The sequence below is a fragment of the Heterodontus francisci genome, chromosome 13, assembly GCF_036365525.1.
Source record: "Heterodontus francisci isolate sHetFra1 chromosome 13, sHetFra1.hap1, whole genome shotgun sequence".
In the NCBI taxonomy this organism is placed as follows: domain Eukaryota; kingdom Metazoa; phylum Chordata; class Chondrichthyes; order Heterodontiformes; family Heterodontidae; genus Heterodontus; species Heterodontus francisci.
In genome coordinates, this window is record NC_090383.1 from 34,352,863 (window position 1) to 34,378,093 (window position 25,231).

General features: G+C 43.8%; 1 protein-coding gene across 2 annotated transcripts in view; it reads right to left on the reverse strand.

Moving 5' to 3' along the window:
• The window catches only part of si:ch211-140l13.3 (centromere protein J), a 316,358-nt gene that overhangs the window by 247,220 nt on the left and 43,907 nt on the right, over nt 1–25,231 (reverse strand). For both annotated transcript variants that reach the window (XM_068045779.1, XM_068045778.1), the window contains exon 2: nt 18,127–18,244. In XM_068045779.1, coding sequence (XP_067901880.1) covers nt 18,127–18,214 — 88 coding nt within the window. In that variant the 5' untranslated portion in view covers nt 18,215–18,244. The remainder of the gene's footprint in view (nt 1–18,126; nt 18,245–25,231) is intronic.

Below are 25,231 nucleotides of genomic sequence, written 5' to 3' on the forward strand. Positions count from 1 at the left end.
AAAAAGACAAGAAGCAATCTACAGTAAAAAAATGTAATTGGAGGAGGGCCAATTTCAATGGTTGCAAATGAATTTGTCCCGGGTAAACTGGAATGAAAGATTGGCAGGCAAAACTGTAACAGAACAATGGGTGGCCTTTAAAGAGGAGATAGCTCAGGTACAGTCTAGGTACATTCCCACAACCAAAACCAAAGCTCCCTGGATGATGAAAAAGATAGAGAGCAAGATGAAGCAGAAAAAGGGTATATATGACAGATGACAGGTTGATAATATAAATGAGAACTAGGCTGACTATGGACTGTTCAGAGAGGCAGTGAAAAAGGAAATAAGATTAGATTAGATTAGATTTTTTTTTTAGATTAGAGATACAGCACTGAAACAGGCCCTTCGGCCCACCGAGTCTGTGCCGAACATCAACCACCCATTTATCCTAATCCTACACTAATCCCATATTCCTACTATACATCCCCACCTGTCCCTATATTTCCCTACCACCTACCTATACTAGTGACAATTTATAATGGCCAACTTACCTATCAACCTGCAAGTCTTTTTTTGGCTTGTGGGAGGAAACCGGAGCACCCGGAGAAAACCCACGCAGACACAGGGAGAACTTGCAAACTCCACACAGGCAGTACCCGGAATCGAACCCGGGTCCCTGGAGCTGTGAGGCTGCGGTGCTAACCACTGCGCCACTGTGCCGCCCCAGCACAAAATAAGAGAGGTAAAGAAAGGGAGTATGAGCAGAGATTGGCAATTGATATAAAGAAGAATCTAAATATCTTCTATAGGCTTATAAATAGTGAAAGGGTAGTAGAGGGAGGGGGTGGGGCCAATTATGGACCAAAAATGGCATTTATGCTTGGAGACAGAGGGCATGGCTAAGGTACAAAATGAGTACTTTACATCTGTCTTTACCAAAGAAGAAGTTGCTACCAAAGCCATAGTGAAGGAGGAGATAATTGCGATACTAGATAGGCTAAAAATTGATATAGAGGAGGGCCTAGAAAGGTTGGCTGTACTTAAAATTGATAAGTCACTAGGGCAAAATGGGATGCATCTGCGGATGCTGAAGGAAGTAAGGGTGGAAATTGCAGAGGTACCGGCCATTATCGTCCAATCCTCCTTAGAAACCCAAGATGATGACAGAGGACTAGGGAATTGCAAATGTTAGGCCCTTGTTCAAAAAAGGATGTAAGGATAAACCCAGCAATGACAGGTCAGTCAGTTTAACCTCGGTGGTGAGGAAGCTTTTAGAAATGATAATCTAGGACAAAATTAGCAGTCACTTGAGAAAGGGTAGATTAATTAAGGAAAGCCAGCATGGATTTATTATAGGCAAATTGTATTTAACTAACTTGATTGAGTTTTTTGATGAGATAACAGAGAGTGTTGATGAGGGTAATGTGGTTGATGTTGTGTATATGGACCTCCAAAAGGCATTTGATAAAGTGCCACATAATAGGCTTGTCAACAAAGTTGAGGCCCATGGAATAAAAGGGACAGTGGCAGTATGGATATGAAGTTGGCTGAGTGACAGGAAACAGAGAATAATGGTAAATGGTTGCTTTTCAGACGGGAGGAGATATGCAGTGGTGTTCCCCAGCTGTCAGTACGAGGACCACTGTTTTCTTGATATATATTAATGGCCTAGACATGGGTGTACAAGGCACAATTTCAAAATTTGCAGGTAACACAAAACTTGTAAGTATCGTGAACTGTGAGGAGAGGAGTGATAGACGTCAAGAGGACATAGGCTTGTGGAATGGACTGACACATGGCAGATGAAATTTAATGCAGAGAAATGTGAAGTGATACATTTTGGTAGGAAGAACGAGGAAAGGCAATTTAAATAGAGGATACAATTCTAAAGGGGGTGTGGAACCGAGAGACCTGGGGGTATAGGTGCGCAAACCTTTGAAGGTGGCAAGCTAGGTTGAAAAAGTTGTTAAAAAGGCATACAGGATCCTGGGTTTTATAAATAGAGCATAGAGCACAAAAGCAAGGAAGTTATAATGAGCCTTTATCAAACACTGGTTCGGCCTCAACTGAAGTACTGTATCTAATTCTAGGCACCACACTTTAGTAAGCATGTGAAGGCTTTAGAGAAAGTGCAAGAAAGATTAATGAGAATGGTTTCAGGGATGAGAGACTTCAGTTATGAGGATAGATTAAAGAATCTGGGCTGTTCTCCTTAAAGAGACAGTTGACAGGAGATTTGACAGAAATGTTCAAAATTATGAAGTGTCTAGACCGATTAGGGAAATGAGTAGAAAACATGGAATAATAATCAAGGGGGATTTCAACTACCCTGATATTAACTGGCCAGAAGAGGTAGGTAAAGGGGACAAGGGAATGAGTTCCTGCAATGTGTACAAGACTCCATTTTTTTATTTGTTCATGGGATGTAAGCATTGCTGGCAAGGCCAGCATTTGTTGTCCATCCCTAATTGCCCTTGAGAAGGTGGTGGTATGCCACCTTCTTGAACTGCTGCAGTCCATATGGTGTAGGTACATCCACAGTGCTGTTAGGAAGGGAGTTCCAGGTTTTTGACCAAATATGTAAGAAGCCCAACAAGGAAGGATTCACTACTGGATCTAGTAATGGGGAATGAGTCAGAGCAGATAAAAGAAGTAAAAGTAGGGAGACATCTAGTCAATGCTGACCATGATATTATATGCTTTAAGTTAATAATTGAGAAGGGCATAAGCATGGTGAAGACTAGGGTAATAGATTGGAGAAAAGCTGATTTTGAGGGGCTGGGAATAGAACATGAGAAAATAAAATGACAAACAATGATGTAGAACAAGAATGGAAAACATTTGAAACAATGTTCAATGGTGGCCAAGAAAATATATTCCACTAAAAACAAGAAGAACGTTAATGAGTCACAATGGATGAAGACTTAAGGAAAGAGACATATACTAAATACATGGACAGTAGGGAAGAGCATGACAAGGAAGAGTACAAAGAGATTAGAAATCAGAAAAATAGGGCAAACAGGAACAATGAAATTAAATTATGAAGGAACATAAAACAAAATAGTAAAATATTTTACAGGCAGATAAATGAAAAAGGAAAAATATCTCAGGCAACAATAGAGAAATGGCAGAAATATTAAATAATTGCTTTGCTTCTGTATTTACCAGGGAAACAGGACAGGTGGACATGACATTGGAAGATGAAATTAGAAATGAGATAACTGAATTTTTATTTTAAAAACATGTGATATAGTAAATCAACTAATCAAATTTAAAGGGGATAAAACCGCTGGTCAAGACAGATTATATCTACATTTTAGAAGAATCTAGGAAAGAAATAGCAGAGGTATTACTAACATTTTTAATAATTTATTAGAGAAATGTATAATGCCAGAAGACTGGCAGGTACTGAAGTTATACCTCGAACTAAGAAGGGAGATAGAATATATCCAGGCTCCATGAACTTCCCTATCCTCAATGATGGTGGAGTCCAGCACGTCAGTGCAAAAGACAAGGTTGAAGCATTTGCAATCATCTTCAGCCAGAAGTCCCAAAGTTATGATCCATCTCAGCCTCCTCCTGAAGTCCTAACATCACAAATGCCACTCTTCAGCCAATTCAATTCAGTCCACATGATATTGCCAAATGACTGAGCTCTCTGGATATAGCGAAGGCTGCAGGTCCTGACAACATCTCGGCTGTAGTGTTGAAGACTTGTGTTCCAGAATCAGACGTGCCCTATCCAAGCTGTTCCAAAACAGGCATCTACCCGACAATGTGGAAAATTGCCAGGTATGTCCTGTCCACAAAAAGCAGGACAAATCCAAAATGGCCAAATACCCCGCCCCCATCAGTCACTCTCAATCATCTGCAAAATGATGGAAGGTATCGTTGACTGTGCTATGAAGTGGCACTTCCTTACCAATAACCTGCTCATAGGTTCTCACCTAGGGTTCTGAAAGGACCACTTGGCTCCAGACCTCATTTACATCTTCGCACCAAAAATGGACAAAAGAGCTGAATTCAAGCGATCAGGTGAAGTGATTGCCCTTGACATCAAGGTGGCATTTGACCAAGTGTGACATTAAGGAGATCGGGCAAAATTGAAGTCAATGGGAATCAGGGGGAAACTCTCCACTAGCTGGAGTCATACCTAGCACAAAGAAAGATTGCTGTGCTTGTTAGAAGTCAATCAGTTCAGCCACAGGACATCGCTGTAGCAGTTCCTCAGGGTACTGTTCTAGGCCCAACCATCTTCAGCTGCTTCATCAGTAAACTTCCCTCCATCCAAGGTCAGAAGTGGGATATTCGCCGATGATTGCACCAGTATTCAGTACCATTCACAATTCCTCAAATACTGATGCAGCTAATCTCCATATGCAGCATGACTTGGACAACTTTCAGGCATGGGCTGATAAGTGGCAAGTAACATTCGCGCCACTTAAGTGCCAAGCAACGATCATCTCCAACAAGAGAGAATCTAACCATCTCTCCTTGAAATTCAATGGCATTACTATCATTGAATCCCTCACTATCATTATCCTGGAGGTTATCATTGACCAGAAACTTAACTGGACCAGCCACATAAATACTGTGGCTACAAGAGCAGGTCAGAGGCTTGAAATTATGCAGTGATTACTCCCTTTCTGACTCTGCAAAGCCTGTCCACCATCTACAAGGCACAAGTTAGGATTGTGAAGAAACTTGCTTGATGAGTGCAACTCCAACAACGCTCAAGAAGCTCAACACCATCCAAAACAAAGCAACCCACTTTATCGACACCCTATCCATAGGCTTAAACATTCACTCCCTCGACCACCGATGCACAGTGGCAGGAGTGTGTACCATCAACAAGATGCACTGCAGCAACTCACTAAGCCTCCTTCAACAGCACCTTCCAAATCCATGACCTCTATCACCTAGAAGGACAAAGGCAGCAGACGCTTGGGAACATCATCACGTGCAAGATCCCCTCCAAGCCACACACCACCCTGACTGCGAACTGTAGGGTCGTTCCTTCACTGTCACTGGGTCAAAATCCTTGAACTCCCTTCCTAACAGCATGGTGGGTGTCCAACACCACATAGACTGCAGCGGTTCAAGAAGGCAGCTCACCACCACCTTCTCAACGGCAATTAGGGATGGGCAATAAATGCTGGCCTTGCCAGCAATGCTCACATCCTGCGAATAAATAGAAAAAAAAATCAAGGAACCCTAGTAAAATTGAAGTCAATGGGAATCAAGCGGAAAACTCTTCACTGGCTGGAGTCATACCCAACATAAAGTAAGATGGTTGTGGTTGTTGGAGGCCAATCATCTCAGCCTCGGAAATCACTCCAGGAGTTTCGCAGAGCAGTGTCCTGGGCCCAATCATCTTCAGCTACTTCATCAATGACGTTGACTTCATGATAAGGTGGAGATGTTCACTGATGATTTTCACAATTTTTTTTATTCATTTCATGGGATGTGGGCGTCGCTGGCCAGACCATTTGTAACTCCTCAGATACTGAAGCAGTCCATGCCCCCATGCAGCAAGATCTGGACAACCTTCAGGGCTGAATTTTACGCCTCCCCCCACCCCAAAGAGCAGGATGGTGGCAAGAGGGGTGGCGTAAAATGGAGCAGGAGGCTCAGGGAGCCCTTCCTGACCTGCTCCCGCCTCCGCCGCCACTTTATGCAGGGCAGCGGCGGTGAAAAACGGCCCGCCCGCTCCAAGCCAGTCAAGGCCCTGAAGTGGCCACTTAAGGGCATTCGCCCACCTCCACGGGGATTTTACCCCTGGCTAGTCGGGCGGCCAAGGCCCGAGAGAAGCTGCCTGTTAAAAGCACATGGCACTCTGATGGCCCGGGGGGGGCCCCTCATGATCGGGAACCTTGTGCCCAATGGAGGACTGCCCCCGCTACCCCAACTACCCCCAACACCCAACACGCCCCCCCCATCCCCTCAATCGACCACTCTTGCCTTGCCGGGGCCCGGCCGATTACCCCCCACGAGGCAACCAAAACGTACCTTTGTTGTGGGCTTCCCGACATCTTCTTTTTCAAGCAGGGCTGTAGACCCAGCAGTGGCCACTGCTCCCGGTGAAGCTGGAACAGTTAGCTGCCGGCCCGTGATTGGCTGGCAGCTCTATTCAGCAGGACTTCCTAACTCAAGTGGGTGGAAGTCCCGCCTCACACTAATTAAAGCCTGGTGACCTGCAAAATACAGGTCGGATCTCCAGGCGAGGCAGAAGTGGGTTCGCCATCGACTTTTGAGTCGGTGGCCAGCTCCCGTCCACCCAGGTTTAAATCCCGGCCTCAGACATTGGTTGATAAGTCGCAAGTAACATTTGTGCCACAGAAGTGTCTAACAAGAGAGAATCTAACAATTTCCCTTGAAATGCAATGACATTATCATCTCTGAATCCTCCACCATCAACATCCTGAAGGTTACCATTGAAAAAATTAACTGGACCAGCCACATAAATACTATGGCTGCAAGTGCAGGTCAGAGGCTGGGAATTGTGCAGCGAGTTAGTCAGCTCCTGGCTCTCCAAAGCCTGTCCACCATTGCAAGGGACAATTCAGAAGTGTAATGGAATACCTCCCACCTGCCTGGATGAGTGCATCTCCAACAACACTCAAAATGTTCAAGATCATCCAGGACAAAGCAGCTCCCTTGATTGGCACCCCTTTCCAACACTGTGGATGCAGTATGTACCAGCTACAAGATGTACTAAAGCAACTCACCAAGGCGCCTTCGTCAGCACCTTCCAATCCTGCGACCTCTACCATCAAGGAGATGTGTAGCAGGCACATGGTAACACCACCATCTACAAGTTCCCCTCCAAGTCACACACTGCCCCCAACTTGGAACTATATTGCCAGTCCTTCACAGTTGCAGGTTCAAAGTCCTGGATCTCCCTTCCTATGAACACTGTAGGTATACCTACACCTGATGGACTACAGCGGTTCAAGAAGGCAGCTCACCACCACCTTCTGAAGGGCAATTAGGATGAGCAATAATTGTTGGCCTTGTCAGCAATGCACACATCCCATGACTGAATAAAAAATGATCAGCCAGCTTAACATTGGTGGTAGGAACAATAATGGAATCCCTGCTAAAGAGAGAAGAGAAGAATATCTAAAAACCAAAAATATAACAGTGAATAGTCAGCATGGGTTTCTTGCTTGACCAACTTCATTGAATTTTCTGAAAAGGTAATAGAGAGAGTAGACAGGGTAATACAGACGTAATTTATCTAAGTTTTCAAACAGCCTTCGATAAGTCTAACGATTAAGGTAAAGAAATGTGGAGTTAGGGGACAACTAGCAGAATGGTTAGCTAGCTGGCTTCAAGACAGAGAGCAGAGAGTAGGGGTAACTTGGAGGTGCGGCAAACAGTGAGGATGATGTGAACCGCTTGCAACAGGACACAGAAGTGTATGAGATTATGACAGGCTTAGATAAGTTAGACGAGGAAAAACTGTTCCCATTAACAAGTGGTATAAGGACTGGGGGACACAGATTGAAAGTTTTGGGCAAGAGATGCAGGGGGAATATGAGGAAGCATTTTTTTACATAGCGAGTGGTAATATCAGGAACTCGCTGTCCACAGGTAGAAGCGGAGGCAACCAATGACTTCAAGAGGATGTTGGCTGGCCACCTCAGAGAAATAGATTTGCAGGGCTACGGGGATCGAGCTGGAGAGTGGGACTGACTGCATAGCTCCATGGAGAGCTGGCATGGACTCGATGGGCTGAATGGCCTCCTTCTGTGCTGTAACTGATTCTATGACTCTATGACTTCAGTTTTGCTAGGGCTCTTTGATGCCAGACTCAGTCAAATGCTGGCCTTGATGTTTAGGGAAGTCACGCTAACCTCCTTTTTCCATATTTGGACCAAGGCTGTAATGAGGTCTGGAGCCAAGTGGCCCTGGCAGGACCCAAACTGAGCATCGGTGAGCAGGTTATTTATTGCTGAATAAGTGCCACTTGATATGACTGTCAATGACATCTTCCATCACTTTGCTGAGGATTGACAGTAAACCGTTGGGGCGGTAATTGGCCAGATTGTATTTGTCCTGCTTTTTGTGGACAGGACATTCCTGGGTAATTTTCCACATTGTTGCGTAGATGCCAGTGTTGTAACTGTACTAGAACAGCTTGACTAGGGGCACAGCTAGTTCTGGAACACAAATCGTCAGCAGTGTAGCAGAGTTATTATCAGGGCCCATAGCCTTTGTTGTATTCAGTGTGTTCAGCTGTTTCATGATATCATGTGGACTGATCTGAATTGGCTGAAGACTGGCATCTGTGGTGCTGGGAATCTCAGGAGGAGGCCAAAGTTGATCATCAACTCGGCATTTCTGGCTGAAGATGGTAGCAAATGCTTCAGCCATGTATTTTGCATTGACATACTGGACTCCCCCAACATTGAGGATGGTGTATATTTTAAAATTGTCCATATAATACTGGCAAAATGTCTTCTCAACTTTATTAACTGACAACAGCTGAGGATCCCTTTAAACAGTACTGGAAATTGTCTGCTCCACTCCTGCACCGCCCATGGCTAATTGGACTTGTGACTGCGTAAACTCCACCTGCCCCTACAAGGCCATTATTATAACAGCAGCCAGAGCCGGTGGCAGGGCCTCCATAAGATGGGGTTTCGTGCATCCAAGCTACCAGTTGGGACCAGTGTAACACTGATGATCAGAAGTTGGGCTCACTTGGGGGGGGGAAATCCATGTCCTGGACCTAAAGATCAGGGAAAATTTTTTAAATATATAATATTCTTAGTGGCCTCCCTAATACAGGGAACCACTGGGTGGAGTCTCTTCCTCTGCCCTCAGATAACCTGGAAGTTAGCAATGTTTCATCCGGTAAGCTCTGGTTGTGTTTCTGGCCTCTTCAGCAGAAAGGACCGCAGACACACCCTCAACCCACCAAGGACCTATTCCTGTTGGCGATTCCCTCTGACATGACAACCCTCAGCAGGGTCAGTGGTAGAGACCACAGGTAACTCCACCTGGCATTTAAGCTAGGATGCCTTCTCCTCAACTTTAGAAAGGACGTCAAGGAATTAGGGAGAATGCAGAGAAGATTTACTAGAATGGTACCAGGGATGTGGGGCTTCAGGTGCATAGAAAGACTAGAGTAATAGGGGTTGTTCTCCTTGGAGCAGAGAAGGTTAAAGGAAGATTTAATAGAGGTGTTTAAAATCATGAAGAATTTTGATAGGGTAAATAAGGAAAAACTGTTTCCAGTGGTCGAAGGATTGGTAACCAGACAACAGAGTGTTACAACCAGGTGAGAAAGGGTCAAGGGGTTCCCTCTCAGTCTTTGCCTGGTTTAACTGTAACAGGGTTTAATTTTAAAACACCGTGTTTTTAGCTCCCCCTTAGTGAATTCTTGTTCTCTGCTCCAATTGTAAGGCAAAGAAATCAAACTGGTTTCCTTAGATTTAAACAAGAAAGGTAGAAATTTATTAATCTTAAACTCTAATCCAGTCAAAGACTATGAATATGTGACGCGATCACGCCAGCATGCATACGTGATAAAGACACATGCAGATAGAGACAGAAAAAGTAGAAGAAATAAAGTGGAAATGTTTGAAGCAATATCTGGTAGTTACAGTCCTTTAAGTTCATTGTGGAGTCTTATGTTACCGGTAAGTCTTACAATTCGTTGGGGCCCAGTTCACGCTTCAACTTGTTCCGATGTAGGAGTCTTTTTTCTCTTGAGGTTTACGTGTCTTCCGTGGGTTCGGTGCCTTTGGGAGAAAGCGAGAGAGATACAGCCAGGCGAGAGACTTGCTTGTCTCATCTTCAGTTGCACACTGCCTTCTGCATTCTTTTCTGTGTGGCTCAAATAAAAACCCAAGTTGGCCAACAGGTCAACTTCTGCGTTTGTGGATTGTATTGTCTTGGAATGCGCTTCCTTATACCTTCAATGTCTGGTGATCAAAATCCATTTGGGTTAATTGGAGCAGGGAATAGTCCTTTGTCTCCATAAACAAGATCTCTTAGTATGCAAATGTACTTCCAGCCCAGTGTCTGGTCATCTTCAAACAAGTAATTTCTTCACTCAGTTTAAAATCAATGTTCATATGACAAAATTAATATGCCTCATTCTTGGTAGTTGGGGGTCTGCATGACAAGAGCAAGATAATTAACAAAATAACCAGAGTGGAAATTGTATTATCTTGTCAGTGCGCTATCAGTATTGAATGAGGAAAGTAGACTCTGGGTCAAAGTAACAGGAGTTTATTTACAGGGGTCTTCTTACTAGGGTATCTACATGAACACTGAGCAGCATAAGGTACAGACTCGTGACATAAAATCCTATGATGATGCTTAATCTACATAATCAAGAGCTTATGTACATTATACTACACGAATGAGAATTTTTGTTTATGCATTCACTTGTTACGATTTGGACTGCACGGCCTGAAAGGATGGTGGAAGCAGATTCAATAATAATTTTCTAAAGGGAATTGGATAAATACTTAATGTGGAAATATTCACAAGGCTGCAAGGAAAGGGCAGGGGAGTGGGACTAATCAGATAGCTCTTTCAAAGAGCCATATAGGCACAATGGGTCAAGTAACCTCCTTCTGTGCTGTACCATTCTGTGATTCTATGAAGGCAAACCTGACCTTTCTAACAAGCAACAGAAGGAAAAACAATGCGAGAAACACATTCCGCTTTCAAAAGACTGTCTTGGCCATTGCTAAGTTTGTATTTGGTGACCATAGAAATGAAACTCAGACACACTGTTGTAGCCAATGGTTGATTGCATTTCCTCAAATGTTGCATTCAACAATAAGCAGGTAAGTGCAACAATTCAAAGTAGAATGCTCTCAGAACTCACATTTTAAGACCATCAATGCCATATTCAAAGATGGTATCTATAGCTATCCTGTATATACCAAGGAGTGTTTTATCAATAATTTCCTGGCTATCTCTTCTACCATATAATTCACTTTGTGCTCCTCTCGATCAGCTGAATAAAATTAGCGAAACATGCCCGGACATGTCAGCAACCACAATTCAGACATTAGCTGGCAGTCTCCCAGTTTACATGGTGATTCAAAGTTTAAGGCATTTTACTGTCAAAGTAGAAGTTAGCCTCTGTTTATCAGAGTGAATTTAAACCCTCATGAATAAAAAAAAACTGGGACCATTATTCTGTTGGTGAAACTATAGCAACAAGTGGTACATTACGAACAGATGTAACTGTTACTGAAGGTTGGCATACGGGAACTAATTTCCCTTTGTTTTGTTTCTCGGGAAATCAGTTCTGACACAAAGCAGAAGGAAAGGGGTCTAAACAGAGGCTGGTCCTCCACCCCTTTTACGATTTCCTGAGATTTTTGAGGGGAGAAATTGGATAAGGCCTGAAGCAGGCAAGGAGCACAATTTACAATTAATATGTGCCCGTTTGTTGCGATGCAGGAAGCACACAAACTTCATGCTGCCTGCTCATTTAAATGATAGTGGCATGCTACACACCTTAGCAGGGGGCCAAAGTTTGTGCGAGGCTAAAATAACTTAAAGCTAGCTTGCACAACTTAAAGGGGCGGTGAATTCTGATTGTAGCAGGTGCTTGAAGTGGCTGGAGAAGATGGTCTGACTTGCAAGAAGAGTGAAAATGGCTCAACTGGGAAGAGAGCGTGCTCCAGGATTCTCGTTGCCTTGTTGCAGGAGGTGGACAGGAGGACAAAGGTCCTCAAACCAAAGGGGGCTATGAGGCCCCCCCACCCCCAGATAGACAAAGTGGGAGCAGATAACCATCGCTGTTAAAATAACAGTCTAATGCCAAGGACCTGGATGCAGGAAGAAGTTTAATGACTCATACGAGTGGTCAAGGTCAGTGAATGCATCTTTAAATGCCATATTCTTACAAATAAACCAGCAGCATCATATATTGCTCCATTCACCACTCTCTCTACGCTCAACTATCAACTATCAACAAGCACAACTCATACCTAACATTCATAGCCTCACCTGACCGTCCCCACTTAGCACTGCTACAAGCCTCACATCTGCAGCTCTCAGCTTGCACACACTGCCAGCTGTTGAACTATGACATGCACATCACCCAAGCACATTGCACCACACTCACTAACACACTTTTCACTCTCTTGCAGGACAAGGTGGTGCATAAATGCAGAAGTTGCCTGCTCCAGCCTGGAAGGATCCCGATACAAAGAAATTCATAGCCACGGTCACTTTCACAGCCACTGGCAGCGCCATCCTCGCCCTGCTGTGAGGTTGCAGGTCTGCCTACAAGAGGTGGCAGATTTCTGTGACCACCTTCTTCATTAAATGCAGCCAACGCACACACTGTTCCTGGCTTATGCTGAGGTAAGGGGAATGATCCTGTAGACCCTGGGTGGATATCAATCAATCAGCAACTAACTTGAAAGCAGTAGATGAACCTTTTAAATAACACTGGTGGGGGTGCCCATTCTGCTGCTGAATGCAAGTTCAGCTGTGTGAGATTAAGGGAGGGCTTAGCTGGAGCAACAAAGTTGGAAATGGCAAAGCTGGCATTAAATCAGTGTTACACACTGACTGACATCACGCTCTGCCTAGTCTGCATACTTCTGGATCACACTCCTAACGCCTGCGCTAATGCCCTCATCACGATGGCGACTGGTGCAGGCCGCAGTGGAAGTGTGCACGCACAAGGTGGATGCCATTTTGGTACCAAAACGGCAACCATAGCACCAAATCTACAGGCGTTGCAAAGCCGAATTTTGCAGTTCTGAAGTTTCCCTTAGGGTGTGGGGAGGGGAATGGAGTACTTATGTTGCAGGAACCAGTGTGCAAATGAGCTATTACAGTGCTTCCTGTTCGAATGCAGGGTGGGCATCCATTCGAAAGGGTTAGAAGGCAAGAAAAAGTTTGCCTTAGGTCTTGTCCCATACAGACTGCAGGATCTGAGGCAGGCCATGATGACCTGGAAGTTGTCAAATGCCTTTTTTTCTCCAGGTGTACAATGGAGATTCAAGGCTGGGGGCCTTCTGGCTTCTGACATTTAGACAGCAACCAGAAAGCCAAACAACCAGGAGTCATTGCAACAGTTGGATTTTTGTTCTGTTACCAAGCCGAAGACCCTACCAAGAGGCAGACTAGTACCGGGGGCACTTTTGACCTAGGATAATGCAAATGCAAGTGGGTTCAGGTCATGTGTAATTCTGGTATGCTCACAGGGTTTGTACCCAGGTTGGAGGGAGAGACAGGAAAATCAGCCTGATCATTTTAACTTTAACATTGTGAAAACATTGCACAAGTACATCAATCTACTGTTCGCTTTTATTTAGACATGTAAAACTCTAAATCAGGATCACTAAAAACATGTTTAATTGTAACTTTTTTCTCTCTTTAAAGCTGAAACATAATTGAAAGCCGAACAAAAATTATAGGCTGGATTTTACATTTCCGCAGCGGAGCCTCTGCGATATTAAATGCGGCGGCTCATTTAAATGGCTGGAATGGAGCACCCCCACCCGATGATGTGAAGGGGGCAGGCGGTCCCTCCCCGGCAATGGCATCAGCCGCCTTTGCGCAGGTGCTGATGCCATTTTTAAAGGGCTTTGAGCCTTACATTGCAACTTAAACATTTAAAGGAATACTGAGTTTAAAAAATTTAATTAAGTAATCCTGACCCTCTCCCACCCGCCCACCCCCCCATAAAGCACAGAAGTAATTACCTGCCCTCTACACCCTCCAAATCACTTACCTTGTGCTCCCGGCCTTCCCCCCTAAAAGTTCATCAACTTTAAACTTTACCCCTTCCCACCACCCCCTAGACCAATGAAATCACTCTGACACTGCACCTCCGCTCCCGCACAGAGAAACTTATCTACTCCCACCTCCCCACCAGTGCTCCGCCTCAGACCCCCGGATGGGGATCTGAAGACGTGAGAGTGTTAGCCACCGGCACCAATATCGCTCCAAGACGGACGGTGGGAGGGGGTAAGTGATCAATTTGTTTATTTAAATACATTTAAATATTCAAATAGGGCTCCCGTCGCCAAGCAGCGGGGGTGCTGCCACCAGGCTTCGCTGCCGCTGGCAATATTGGGCCGGTCCTTCCTGCCGTCGAGGCCTATGGCGGGCCTCTTCCGGAGGCATTTTCTGGCCCTCCCCGCCATGACCCCCAATGTTGGGGGGCTGTAAAATTCAGCCTTATGTTTAATTTTGCTCCAGCCACCGTTCCCTGTCTAGGGGACAAGCAGGTGTCATTCTCTCAGGTCAGGGCCACTTTCATTCTTCATCTAGGTATAGGAGATGTGCAGTAAAATCCAGGGACGCCTGCCCACTGATCTTCCCTGCCTTTCTGCAGACCCTATCTGTTGTGTCTGCCTGACAGCATGGCCAAGATTATGCGATCATGTTACCTTATCTCTGTATTATTTCTTGCATAAAAGAAAAAAGCAATAAAAACAATAACTTGAAATGCTTCTGAAACATGAATTCAGCACCAAAAAATATCCATGGCTGTTCTCCTCTTCAGAATGGATTTTCAGCAATTCTGCCCCGGCCACCTCCCTGGAGCACCAGAAGTGCCAATGAGCAATTTTAAAAGGCCAGAAGTACCCCGAATATTGACACCCATGTCCACTGAAGTTGTGGCTGCAACCATGGACCAGCAGACAATTGAAGGGAATGGAGGAAAAGAAGGTTTTTACAAGGCCCTCTTAGTTCATCAGGGCACCTCATGTTCATTACTGTCACTTTCTGTAGCCAAGCATCACCCAGGAAGTGGCAATAACAGAGGTGGTTTGGAGGGAAATTCACCTGAGATTAGGCCATGCTCCCGTGCCGCATAATGTGCACGGAAGGAGAGACCAGTGGCAGTCCTGGTGAAAGTTGGGCAAGGGAGATACAGGTTGGGCAATGAGCCAACAGTAAGACTCACCACTCACATTTTCCTTCATTCTCCGTCACTATCTGGAACTATGACAGAGAATTCAGACAATCACTTTTTTAAAATTTGTGGTGGACAGTGTTGGGGGGGGAGGTGTGCTGTGAGTATGGATAGGACAGTTTATATGGAGGGAGGGGTTGTGGGAAGAAAAATAACTTGTATTTATGATAGTGCTTTTCACAACCTCAGGATGTCCCAAAATGGTGTACATCCAATGAAGCACATTTCAAGTATGATCACTGTTGTAAAGTAGGAAAAATAGCTGCTAATTTGTGCACAGCAAGATCCCACAATCAGCAATGTGATAATATCTAATTTAGTGATGTTGGTTGAAGGATAAATATTCTTGAGGATACTGGGGAGAACGCCCATGCTCTTCTTTAAAATAGTGCCCTAGGATCTTTTATTTTTCCGAGAGGGCAGACGGATCCTTAACTCAACTTGCAAAACAGAACCTCTGACAGTATAGTACTCCCTCAGTACTGCATTGGAGTGTCAGCCTATATTTTATTCTCAAGTCTTTGCAGTGGAACTTGAACCCAAAACCTTTTGACTCAGGCAAGGGAGCTGACCCTGACCAACGGTTGACACCACAAAGAGGACAAAAGATTTGTGAATTCAGAGGAGAGAGGGCAAAAGGTGCTGAAATGAAAATAAGAATGGTTCATAGGAATGTGATCATTACGCATTCTGTGAAAATAGTCTGTTAAGGTTCATGCCTGATGGGAGTGGAATAAGACTCCTTGGATGGATTGGGAAAATCTGTGCTTGTATAATTTAGAAATTGATGCCAGTGAGTATTGACATTCTTTTTGTGGCAGTTGGTGCCAATGTGATCTCAGTATTGTGGTGTATTTGGATTCTCAATAACAGACGATGGTGTCACGCAGACAAGATGTGAGATGATACAAATTATGGACTAAATCTGAAGAGTTATTAATACAGACTTTGGCCTTTAAAAATGGACCTTTCTTTGAAAAAGTGAACAATGCTCCAAAATGGCCACCGAAGGAAAAAAAGGGGCTTGGCCTTTGTACATTCAAACTGTCTGACGGGGACAAAGGAAAATCTTCAAACCTAAGAGGTGTCAATTGCACCCATGCTACACCCATCCTAAAACATTCCAGAATTGAATGTCTTCTTCTGAAACAAAGAAGGTGTGAAGTAGCCACGTCCTGGGCCATTGTGCAATCACCATGGGAAGAGACCAAAGGGTCTCCTATCAGAAGGTGTGAAGTAACACAGCTTAACCTGAAAAAAGCAGCCTAGAGAGAGACACTCCAAAAGCAGCAACCAAAAGCTTGCTTCCAACTAAACAAAAGGCACATGCCCTGCTGTAGAGTCCAACATCTACCCTATATAGCAGTGAACTAGAAGTGATCCATTGTCTTCAACTGAACTTTCAACCTAAAGAGAAATCTATAATCATCTCAGGCCCACAACAAACGAGACTGTGCTTTCCAAGAGAATTCAACAGGATTACCATGACCTTCCCTGAAACCTACCCACCATTTATAATTGTTTTCCCCTTTTTCCTTCTCTATCTGTCCCTTCTTGTGTGTGTGTGTGTGTGTGTGTGTGTGTGTGTGTGTGTGTGTGTGTGTGTGTGTGTGTGTGTGCAGGTGAATGCATGCGTGGATGCGGTTGCGTCAACTTCAGGATAAGGCACACTGATCAATAAACAATTGATTTTCTGTTCTTAAATCTACAAGAAAACCTGTCGCTTTCTGTTTATTTGACAAATAAAACACCAAGGGGTTAAATCCTAATAACAAAACACACTTGCTGCAGTCAGGTGGGGAATTGAACAGTGAGAACCACCCACATCTCACCACATGGCTGCAACATTGGGATAGATGTTTCAAATTAGCATGTTGGATTCAGTGACTAATTCAATCCACAAGATTCCACCAATGGAAAATAGTGCAGTGCACAATGTCCTCTATATCCAAATTCCCATATGCTTCCATTACATGAAGCTTTGGTCTGGCAACACCACTTCATAAAATCTACCCAAGCATGCATTCAGCAATGCCTGACTGGGCATTGCTTGATTTTCTTTGGCTTACAGTGATCATTTATCTATTAGAGTCATAGAGAGATACAGCACTGAAACAGGCCCTTTGGCCCACTGAGTCTGTGCCGACCATCAACCACCCATTTATACTAATCCTACATTAATCCCATATTCTCTACCACATCCTCTTAATTCTCCTACCATCTACCTACACTAGGGGGAATTTACAATGGCCAAGTTTACCTATCAACCTGCAAGTCTTTGGCCGTGGGAGGAAACCAGAGCATCCTGCGGAAACCCACGCAGTCACAGGGAGAACTTGCAAATTCTGCACAGGCAGTACCCAGAACCGAACCCAGGTCGCTGGAGCTGTGAGGCTGCGGTGCTAACCACTGCACCACTGTGCCACCCTAATCTGAATAATCTTCTGAATATTCCAGAGGATACAGTCCAGCCATTCATTATGGATGAGTTTCATTAACTCAGAGTAAATTTGGCCAGTTGCAGTGTCACGTTTAAGCAATGAGCAATTTATATAATGATCATGCAAGTCAGCAGTCATGAATGGACTACTGTATTGTGCACAGTTGTGCAGGTGTTGGTACAAACATACTGACTCAACAAAGGAGACATTTTTCGAATCTATTGCATGGATCAGTTCTAATTAGCATATCATATAGAACCTAACTGAGGTATACCCTCTACTGAACGTTTGCCTGCCCTTTGCAAAATTTGTTTTATTTGCTCTCTGTATGGCCATCACGCTGTCACAAGATTGGTCACTGCTATTACCATATGACATAAACAGCATTGCTCTTTTTTGTGTGCTTGTCCTGAGTATAGTAAATGTTCTGGAGATTCATTTTATGGTGCTGATTCCTCAGCTTTTTGAGAAAGACAAAAAGGCTGCAGGTTTTCATACAGATTTTTCAATACAGGAAGCAAAGCACCTTTTGCTGGGAAAAATGACTAGGGCATTCCCCCTAGGGTTTCATGCAACACAAGTAGCAAATCACTGGTGGCACATCATACAACATTATGCTTTACTATCTGCAAGCAGGAAAAATTAAACAAAGATTGGCTATTGACAATTTTATGCCTATTATATTTCAAGAAGATTTGTGCAAAATATTGAATTCAGTCCTGTCCAACATCAGTTAAGTTTCAAAAAAAGGTCTGAAGATGCTTCAATAAAAGATAGCAGTACCTTGGTTGGCCATGGGTAAAGTGAGCAACTTAATGAGTTTCTGCTGCTGTTCCATCAGTTGCTGGAGCTGCTCCATCTGATGTCTCATTAGCTGATCCTGCTGCTGATTCTGTACCTGCTAACATTACAGAGAACATCTTGTTAGGGGATGTTTGGCAATTTTTTTTAACTATTGCAAGTATGTCTTAAACATTATAAGGTAAATTTATCCTTTAGAGCTTCTGTTGCAGAACTTTGTGTACAGGGCAAGGTGGGGTGCACATAATGATTTTCTGTCCAAATGCTTTCCACCACTAATTATCAAGGATGAAAATGGACACTTCGGCAAGGTATCAGAGGGCAACCAGCGACATGGAATCATATTCTAAAGAGTCAACTTCTAGAAAGAAGGGGATGGGAGAAAATTAGAGAAATGTTGGCGAGTAGGAAAACCTTGGGGTATATTTTCTGATCAGTAAAGCTCAGATGCCCAGTGCACTCATATTACATTCCTGCATACACGTTTTTAACTGTTTCTGATATGCACCCTGAAATTCTACAGTTCTACAAGTTTTGCACCATAACTCCAGCTATTTACACGATTTCCCTAGAGTTACAGCAGGATTGCTTTTTTTTTTTAGATTAGAGATACAGCACTGAAACAGGCCCTTCGGCCCACCGAGTCTGTGCCGAACATCAACCACCCATTTATACTAATCCTACACTAATCCCATATTCCTACCAAACATCCCCACCTATTCCTACCAAACATCCCCACCTATTCCTATATTTCCCTACCACCTACCTATACTAGTGACAATTTATAATGGCCAATTTACCTATCAACCTGCAAGTCTTTTGGCTTGTGGGAGGAAACCGGAGCACCCGGAGAAAACCCACGCAGACACAGGGAGAACTTGCAAACTCCACACAGGCAGTACCCGGAATCGAACCCGGGTCCCTGGAGCTGTGAGGCTGCGGTGCTAACCACTGCGCCACACTGAAAACCTCAGCTTTCCTAACTGGTTCAGTTACTTTTGTCAACTGAACCATACAGACCAGGAAAATTATAGGATTTATTTATAAATTGGTGCAGTCAATATTGATATTCTTTTGGTAGTAGTTAATGCCAATGAGCTCTCAGCACTGAGGAACATGGAAGGGTTCATTGTAACAGATAGCTGAATATACTGATTTCAGCCAGTAAGGGTGTCACGGTATCCCTATGTTGGAGAAGTAAAAATAATCAAACAAGGTTCTATCTTAAACCACTGAAGATTCTAATGTGTCATTATATTGACTGGTAATCATAGGAACAAAGGAACAGGAATAGGTCATTTAGACCCTCGGGCCTGCTCTGCCATTCACTGAAATCATGGCTGATCTGCGACCTACTTCTATATACCCTACTTTGCCCTATCCCATAATTCCTTTGGTTAATAAAAAATTATCAATCTCAAATTTAAAATTAACAATTGAGCTAGCATCAATTGCCATTTGCAGAAGAGAGTTCTAAGTTCTCCCTCTCTAATGTGTACAAATGTTCCCTAATTTCACTCCTGAATTATTTGACTATGACGCCCTAGTCCTAGACACCAACTAGTGAAAATAGTTTCTCCCAATCTAACTTATCTGTTCCCCTTGATATCTTGAAAGCTTCAATCATATCATCTCTTAACATCCTAAGTTCCAGGGAATACAACCCTAGTTTTTTAAATCTCTCCTCATAATGTAACCTTTGGAGTCCAGGTATCATTCTAGCTAATCTACGCTGACTCCCTCCAAGGCCAATATATCCTTCCTAAAGAGTGGTGCCCAGAATGGTTCACAGTACTCCAGGTGTGATCTAACCAGGGTATAGTATAGCTGAAGTATGACTTCTACCCCTTCTATTTTATTCCTCTAGATATAAAGCCAGCCTTTTTGATTATTTTCTATATCTGTTCAAGACATTTTATGTACCTGGACTCCCACCTCTGTTTCTAGCTTTTCATCATTTAGAAAATACCCTGTTCTATCCTTTTTAGGTCCAAAGTGGAAGATCTCACATTTACCTCCACTGAAATACATTTGCCAGTTTTTTTTCCCATTCACTTAACTAATCAATATCTCTGTTATTTTATGCTTCCAGCTACATTGCTTACAATACTAGCTATCTTTGTGTCATCGGCAAATTTGGAAGTGTGGCTTTCTAACCCATCATCTAAGTCATTAATGAATACAGATCCTTGTGGGACCCCAATAGTTGTAAAGGAATCCAGCTATAATGAGGGGTTATAAGGTTAAAGAGTTATTTTTCTATGAATGAGGGATTAAAAAATTTTTAAAAGGATTTAATCTTCCTACAAGGTTAAAAATGTTCATCTCTAAAATACTAAATGGACATGCCGCTGTGTTAAAGTTTGCCTCATCTTAGAACCATAAAGGCAACTTCAGATAAGGAGGATTCACTCCCTAATATCACTAACCTCACCACATGGTAAAACATTGATAACATAGTTTTGCAAACTGTTACGAAAGCTACCACAGTGTTATAGTTGATAAGATGGTTTTATGTTGATAGCCCTAAACCACAGCCAACTGAATTTTTGACAAAGCTAACCAAACCCAAAAATTGAATTATAATCTTGAAACACAGTTAGATAACAAATGAAAATATCATGGGCAGGTGGTAGGTGGTGTGGGTGGCTTCCATTTTTCACCTCCTAACTGACCGCAGACAGTGTTTTTAAAAAAATGGTGTGTCAGTTCCTGTGTGTTTTTAGGGTCAAATAAACAGACAAATAACAGGTTTTCTTGTCAGTTTAAAAGAATGTGGAATGGATTTGGAAAGGATGTTTCTCCTTGTGGGAGAATCTAGAACTAGGGGTCACTGTTTAAAAATAAGGGGTCACCCATTTAAGACAGAGATGAGAAGAAATATTTTCTCTCAGAGGGTCGTGACTCTTTAGAATTCTCTTCCTCAAAAGGTGGTGGAAGCAGAGTCTTTGAATATTTTTAAGGCAGAGGTAGATAGATTCTTGATGAGCAAGGGGGTGGAAGGTTATCAGGGATAGGTGGAAATGTGGAGTAATCAGTTCAGCCATGAATGTACTGAATGGCGGAGCAGGCTCAAAAGGCCGTGGCCTACTCCTGCTCCTAATTCATATGTTCATATGTAAAAGGTTAAATTTTTATTTAAACAGCAAACCCACATTTTTTGCAACCTTCACCCACTCACGTATTCACACACACACACATAAAGTTAGATAGATAAAAGGGTAAGATGCAATTAAAATCCCAAGTGATGTGACAGTTCGTGGCTCACAGAAACCTGTTGAATTTTCTCAGGAGGAAAGTTTTTTCAAAGGTGCAGGCCTGGATATTTGCAGTCGTAACTTTGCTGAGGTGTTGTAGATTTCTAATGGTTAAAAAGTCAGTCCGGAGGCAGTGGTCACCTCTTAAGTTCTCTGCTGCAGCACGTTGCAGTATTAGCAGCAGGGTTTCATCCTTAGCTGCGCTGATCTCACAGCCCTTGCTGGAATTGGCTTTCTGTGGTCTTTGCTTGATCTCTCTCTCCAGAGGGCTACATTTTAAGGTAAAAATCCAACACATTTGAGTCTTTGTCAAGTGACACAGGGCTCTCTCCCCTGGTGTGATCACACAATGGTCCAGGATATGGAAACCATTAGTATCTGTTGGCGTCTGGATGGCGACCATTCTGTTGCAATGGTGCTACTTCGAACCTATTCATCTTGGTTTGGGCTGTGCATTCAGTCTGTCCTACAGAACCTTTGTTAGTTCATTCCTGTAGATAGGAGTCACCAACATGTATTGGGCTCATTTCAATTTCAATGAGTTTTCCCGATAGCTAATTCAGACGTGGTTAATGGGTTTCATCTTTGCAGATAGGCTTGTTTATTGACAGTACAGGAGGGGTCACCTGACCTCTACTCCATTTTGTTTGTGGTGCAAATGTGCCCATTTTCTTGTGGTTCAGTTTAACAGTTGACTTTTGATTGTCATAATTCCTCCAGTCCATTGTTCATTTCAACACGGCTCCTTCTAAACGTGACAAAAAATTGAGCATTGCAAGCTTGCATCTTGGTTTTCTTAGAAATCAAAGAGGCTCGGACCTTACCTACACAGTAATACAACCTTTCTTAAGAATCAAAAAGTATGGACCTTACCTAGAAATTAACAGTTATACAGCTTTATTTCGGAAATAAAGGGGGACAAACTTACTTACAGTTGAGGTAACAACCCCATATGTAAGAAATTAATTATACAACTTGAAAAACAGTATAAATATTGGAAGCACACATTGAATTTTTAGATTCATTGGACTCACTCCAATGTCTCTCACGATAAAGGTACCACTAATGGAGTAAGGCAATGATAATTCTCCCGTTAACTGGGACAGAGGTATCTTGTTAACCCTGTAGTCTTCTACTCGGGGGATTTAAGGTAAATTTTACTTTAATAATTGATGGATACCCTACATAAATAGCTTACTGTAACAATAGTTAGATTTAAAAATTGGATTCTCTACTAGAAACAGATTTGTACTTTCATTCCCTAGAGCTATTAATGTTGCGATTAACTGTCTCACCAACTGTGAATTTCATGTTTGGTTCTTGAATAAACTTTTATATAATTTAAAAATTATATTGTCTCACATAGTCTTCTGTATCACTAACTTGTGAATCAATCTCCATACGCTCTTTGATGGGGAGGTAATTAGTGAGGAGAGATTCCCGGATCCTCATGATATTCGAGTTGCGATAATCCTGCTGAAACTTGAGAAAAAGGCTATCTGGAGGATGGTAATATTCTCAGATGGTTTCTTTCCTTTAGGGAGAGTTAGATCAGTCCTTCAGACCCATTGAGGTGCCTTCGGGATCAGTCTTTCTCAACTTTACATTGAGAGTGATCATCTCAGAAGTACACCTGATCTGAAATAGCCCCAAAATGGGACTAGGATTATAATCTACTACATAATCAAATTCTGCCAATTAGAGCGCCTGCCCATTATCCCTTCACTCTGTCTCCTTCCGCTCAGCCAATTTCCTCACCAGGTCAATAATTTTCCTTCAATTCCATGAGCTTTAACTTTAGTTAATGTCTTCTGGAAGCCCATATAAATAACACCCATAGACATTTCCCATTGTTTTAGTCACCTCTTCAAAAAATTCAATCAAATTCATCCTACCATTTACAACATGCTGGCTCTCTCTGATCAGCTGAAAATATTCAAAGTTCCCTGAGGAGCCATGAGCAGGCAATGGAGAAGTCCATGCAGCACATGTGATCAGTCATGACCCAGGGATTCAATCGCATGAGCTCCTCCATAGAGAGATTGGGCAACCTCTTGGAGATCCATATGCAGCACCGCTCTGAGTGGGTGCAGGAGCAGCACGCTGATATGCACAGAAAGAGTGAGACACTCTGTAGAATAGGCTGCTCAGTGTCGCTGATGGTGCTGAGATGCTTGGACTATTGCCAGTTGCGTCCCAGTAGGTGGTATCACCCAGCATCCAAGGGCGCCAGGAAAGGACTAAGACAGTCCAAGCTGCAGCTGAAGGGGTACACCCCTCAGAGGGCACCAGAGTCATCTTTCAGCCCCCGCCCCCCTCCCCAGCACCACCCCCCCCCCCCTTCTGTGCCAAGGCCCTGTCAAAGAGGCTGCCCCTGCAACGATGCAGGTGAGGCAGCCTGTGGAGAAGCCCCGACAGACACCTCCAAGATGAGGATGGAAGTCACAAGCGTCTCAGCCAAAGCCACAGACTTCGGTGCAGGCTGCCTCCACCTCATTCTCTGCTACAGGGGGGGCACCCCATAGAAGTGGTAGAGAAAGGAATGTACACCTGGGTGCTGTTTGCAACATTTGTATGCTCTGTTGTTTTCATTACAATATCACTTGTTAATGTTATCAGTCTGATACGTGTGTTATTGATGTTTCATGTCAAATGGGGGATGGAGTTTTATGGGGGTGGTGGTGGATGGGCCTTGAAGGCCTGGGATTGCTGTTATTTGCATGTTTTGTGATGTTGGAGAGTGATGGCGATGGAAACCTCATTCTCCTTGGTCATGACTGGCAATCAGACTTCACAAATGAGGGTTATTGCAGAATGATAGCTCATAATGCTGGAAGGTGAGTTCTGAGATCATCAGTCGTAAGGCTCAGAGGGGATCAGGTAAAACATTGCTGAATCAATGTGGCCCTTGCAGCCAAGCCAGCCTGAAGCTCACCCTGAGGTCTGGAATGGCATTGCCGGATATCTTCCGATAGCTGGGCTCCGGCTACCTTCGAAGCGATCCCTTCCTCCTTCCTCCTCCTCTTCCTCCCAGACCTGGAGTGGCATTCCAGCTCCTCCTCTACATCAATCTCCAGGCCTCTTTGCAGTGTTGTGTTGTGCAGGGCGCAGCAAATGACCATGATCGAGACACTCTGGCTGGTTCGTACTGAAAGGCACCACCAGGTTGAAGCAATGGAAGCAAATCTTCCAGATACCAATGGTCTGTTCAATGCAGGTCCATGTTAGGAGATGACTGGTTGTAGTCCTCTCTCCATCCATGTCTGGGTGGTGGACAGTTGCATAAAAATTCAGAGCAATGGTGGCCTTGATGGCTGCAGGTTAAGGACTGTCATCAGAGCCATGAGGCCTCAGGTCATTGTGGACCAGAACACAAATGTCCGGACAATCTGCCCGGATAGGCATAGCCTCCTACAGCACTGGCGCTCTGTCATTTGCAGGTAGCTAGCTCTTGGATGGTAGTGCCTGCTTCCCCTTGCAGCCCCCACTGTGCTCCTCTGTCATTCTCCTGTTCAGGAGGTTACATCTACTGAAGCTGATCCTGGCTGCTCTGTCCAATGTCACAGTAACTCCCTCACCTGGGGTTCCTTCCTTCACCAGACCTTCCCTTGCCAACCTCATTACCAAGTGATGACAGCAATCTCACGTCCCTCTCCAGATGCCTACCACTCAGCACTGTCAAATGCAAGTCTTTCAGCTCCAGCAATAGCTACTCTGTGGCACTGTTTGAGCAGCTGAGCTTTATTCTGGGCTTCTACAATATGTTAAACAGCCCTTCCAATAGCCCCCCAGCAGTGTTCACAGCTTCTACACCCTGCCGTGTTCCAGAC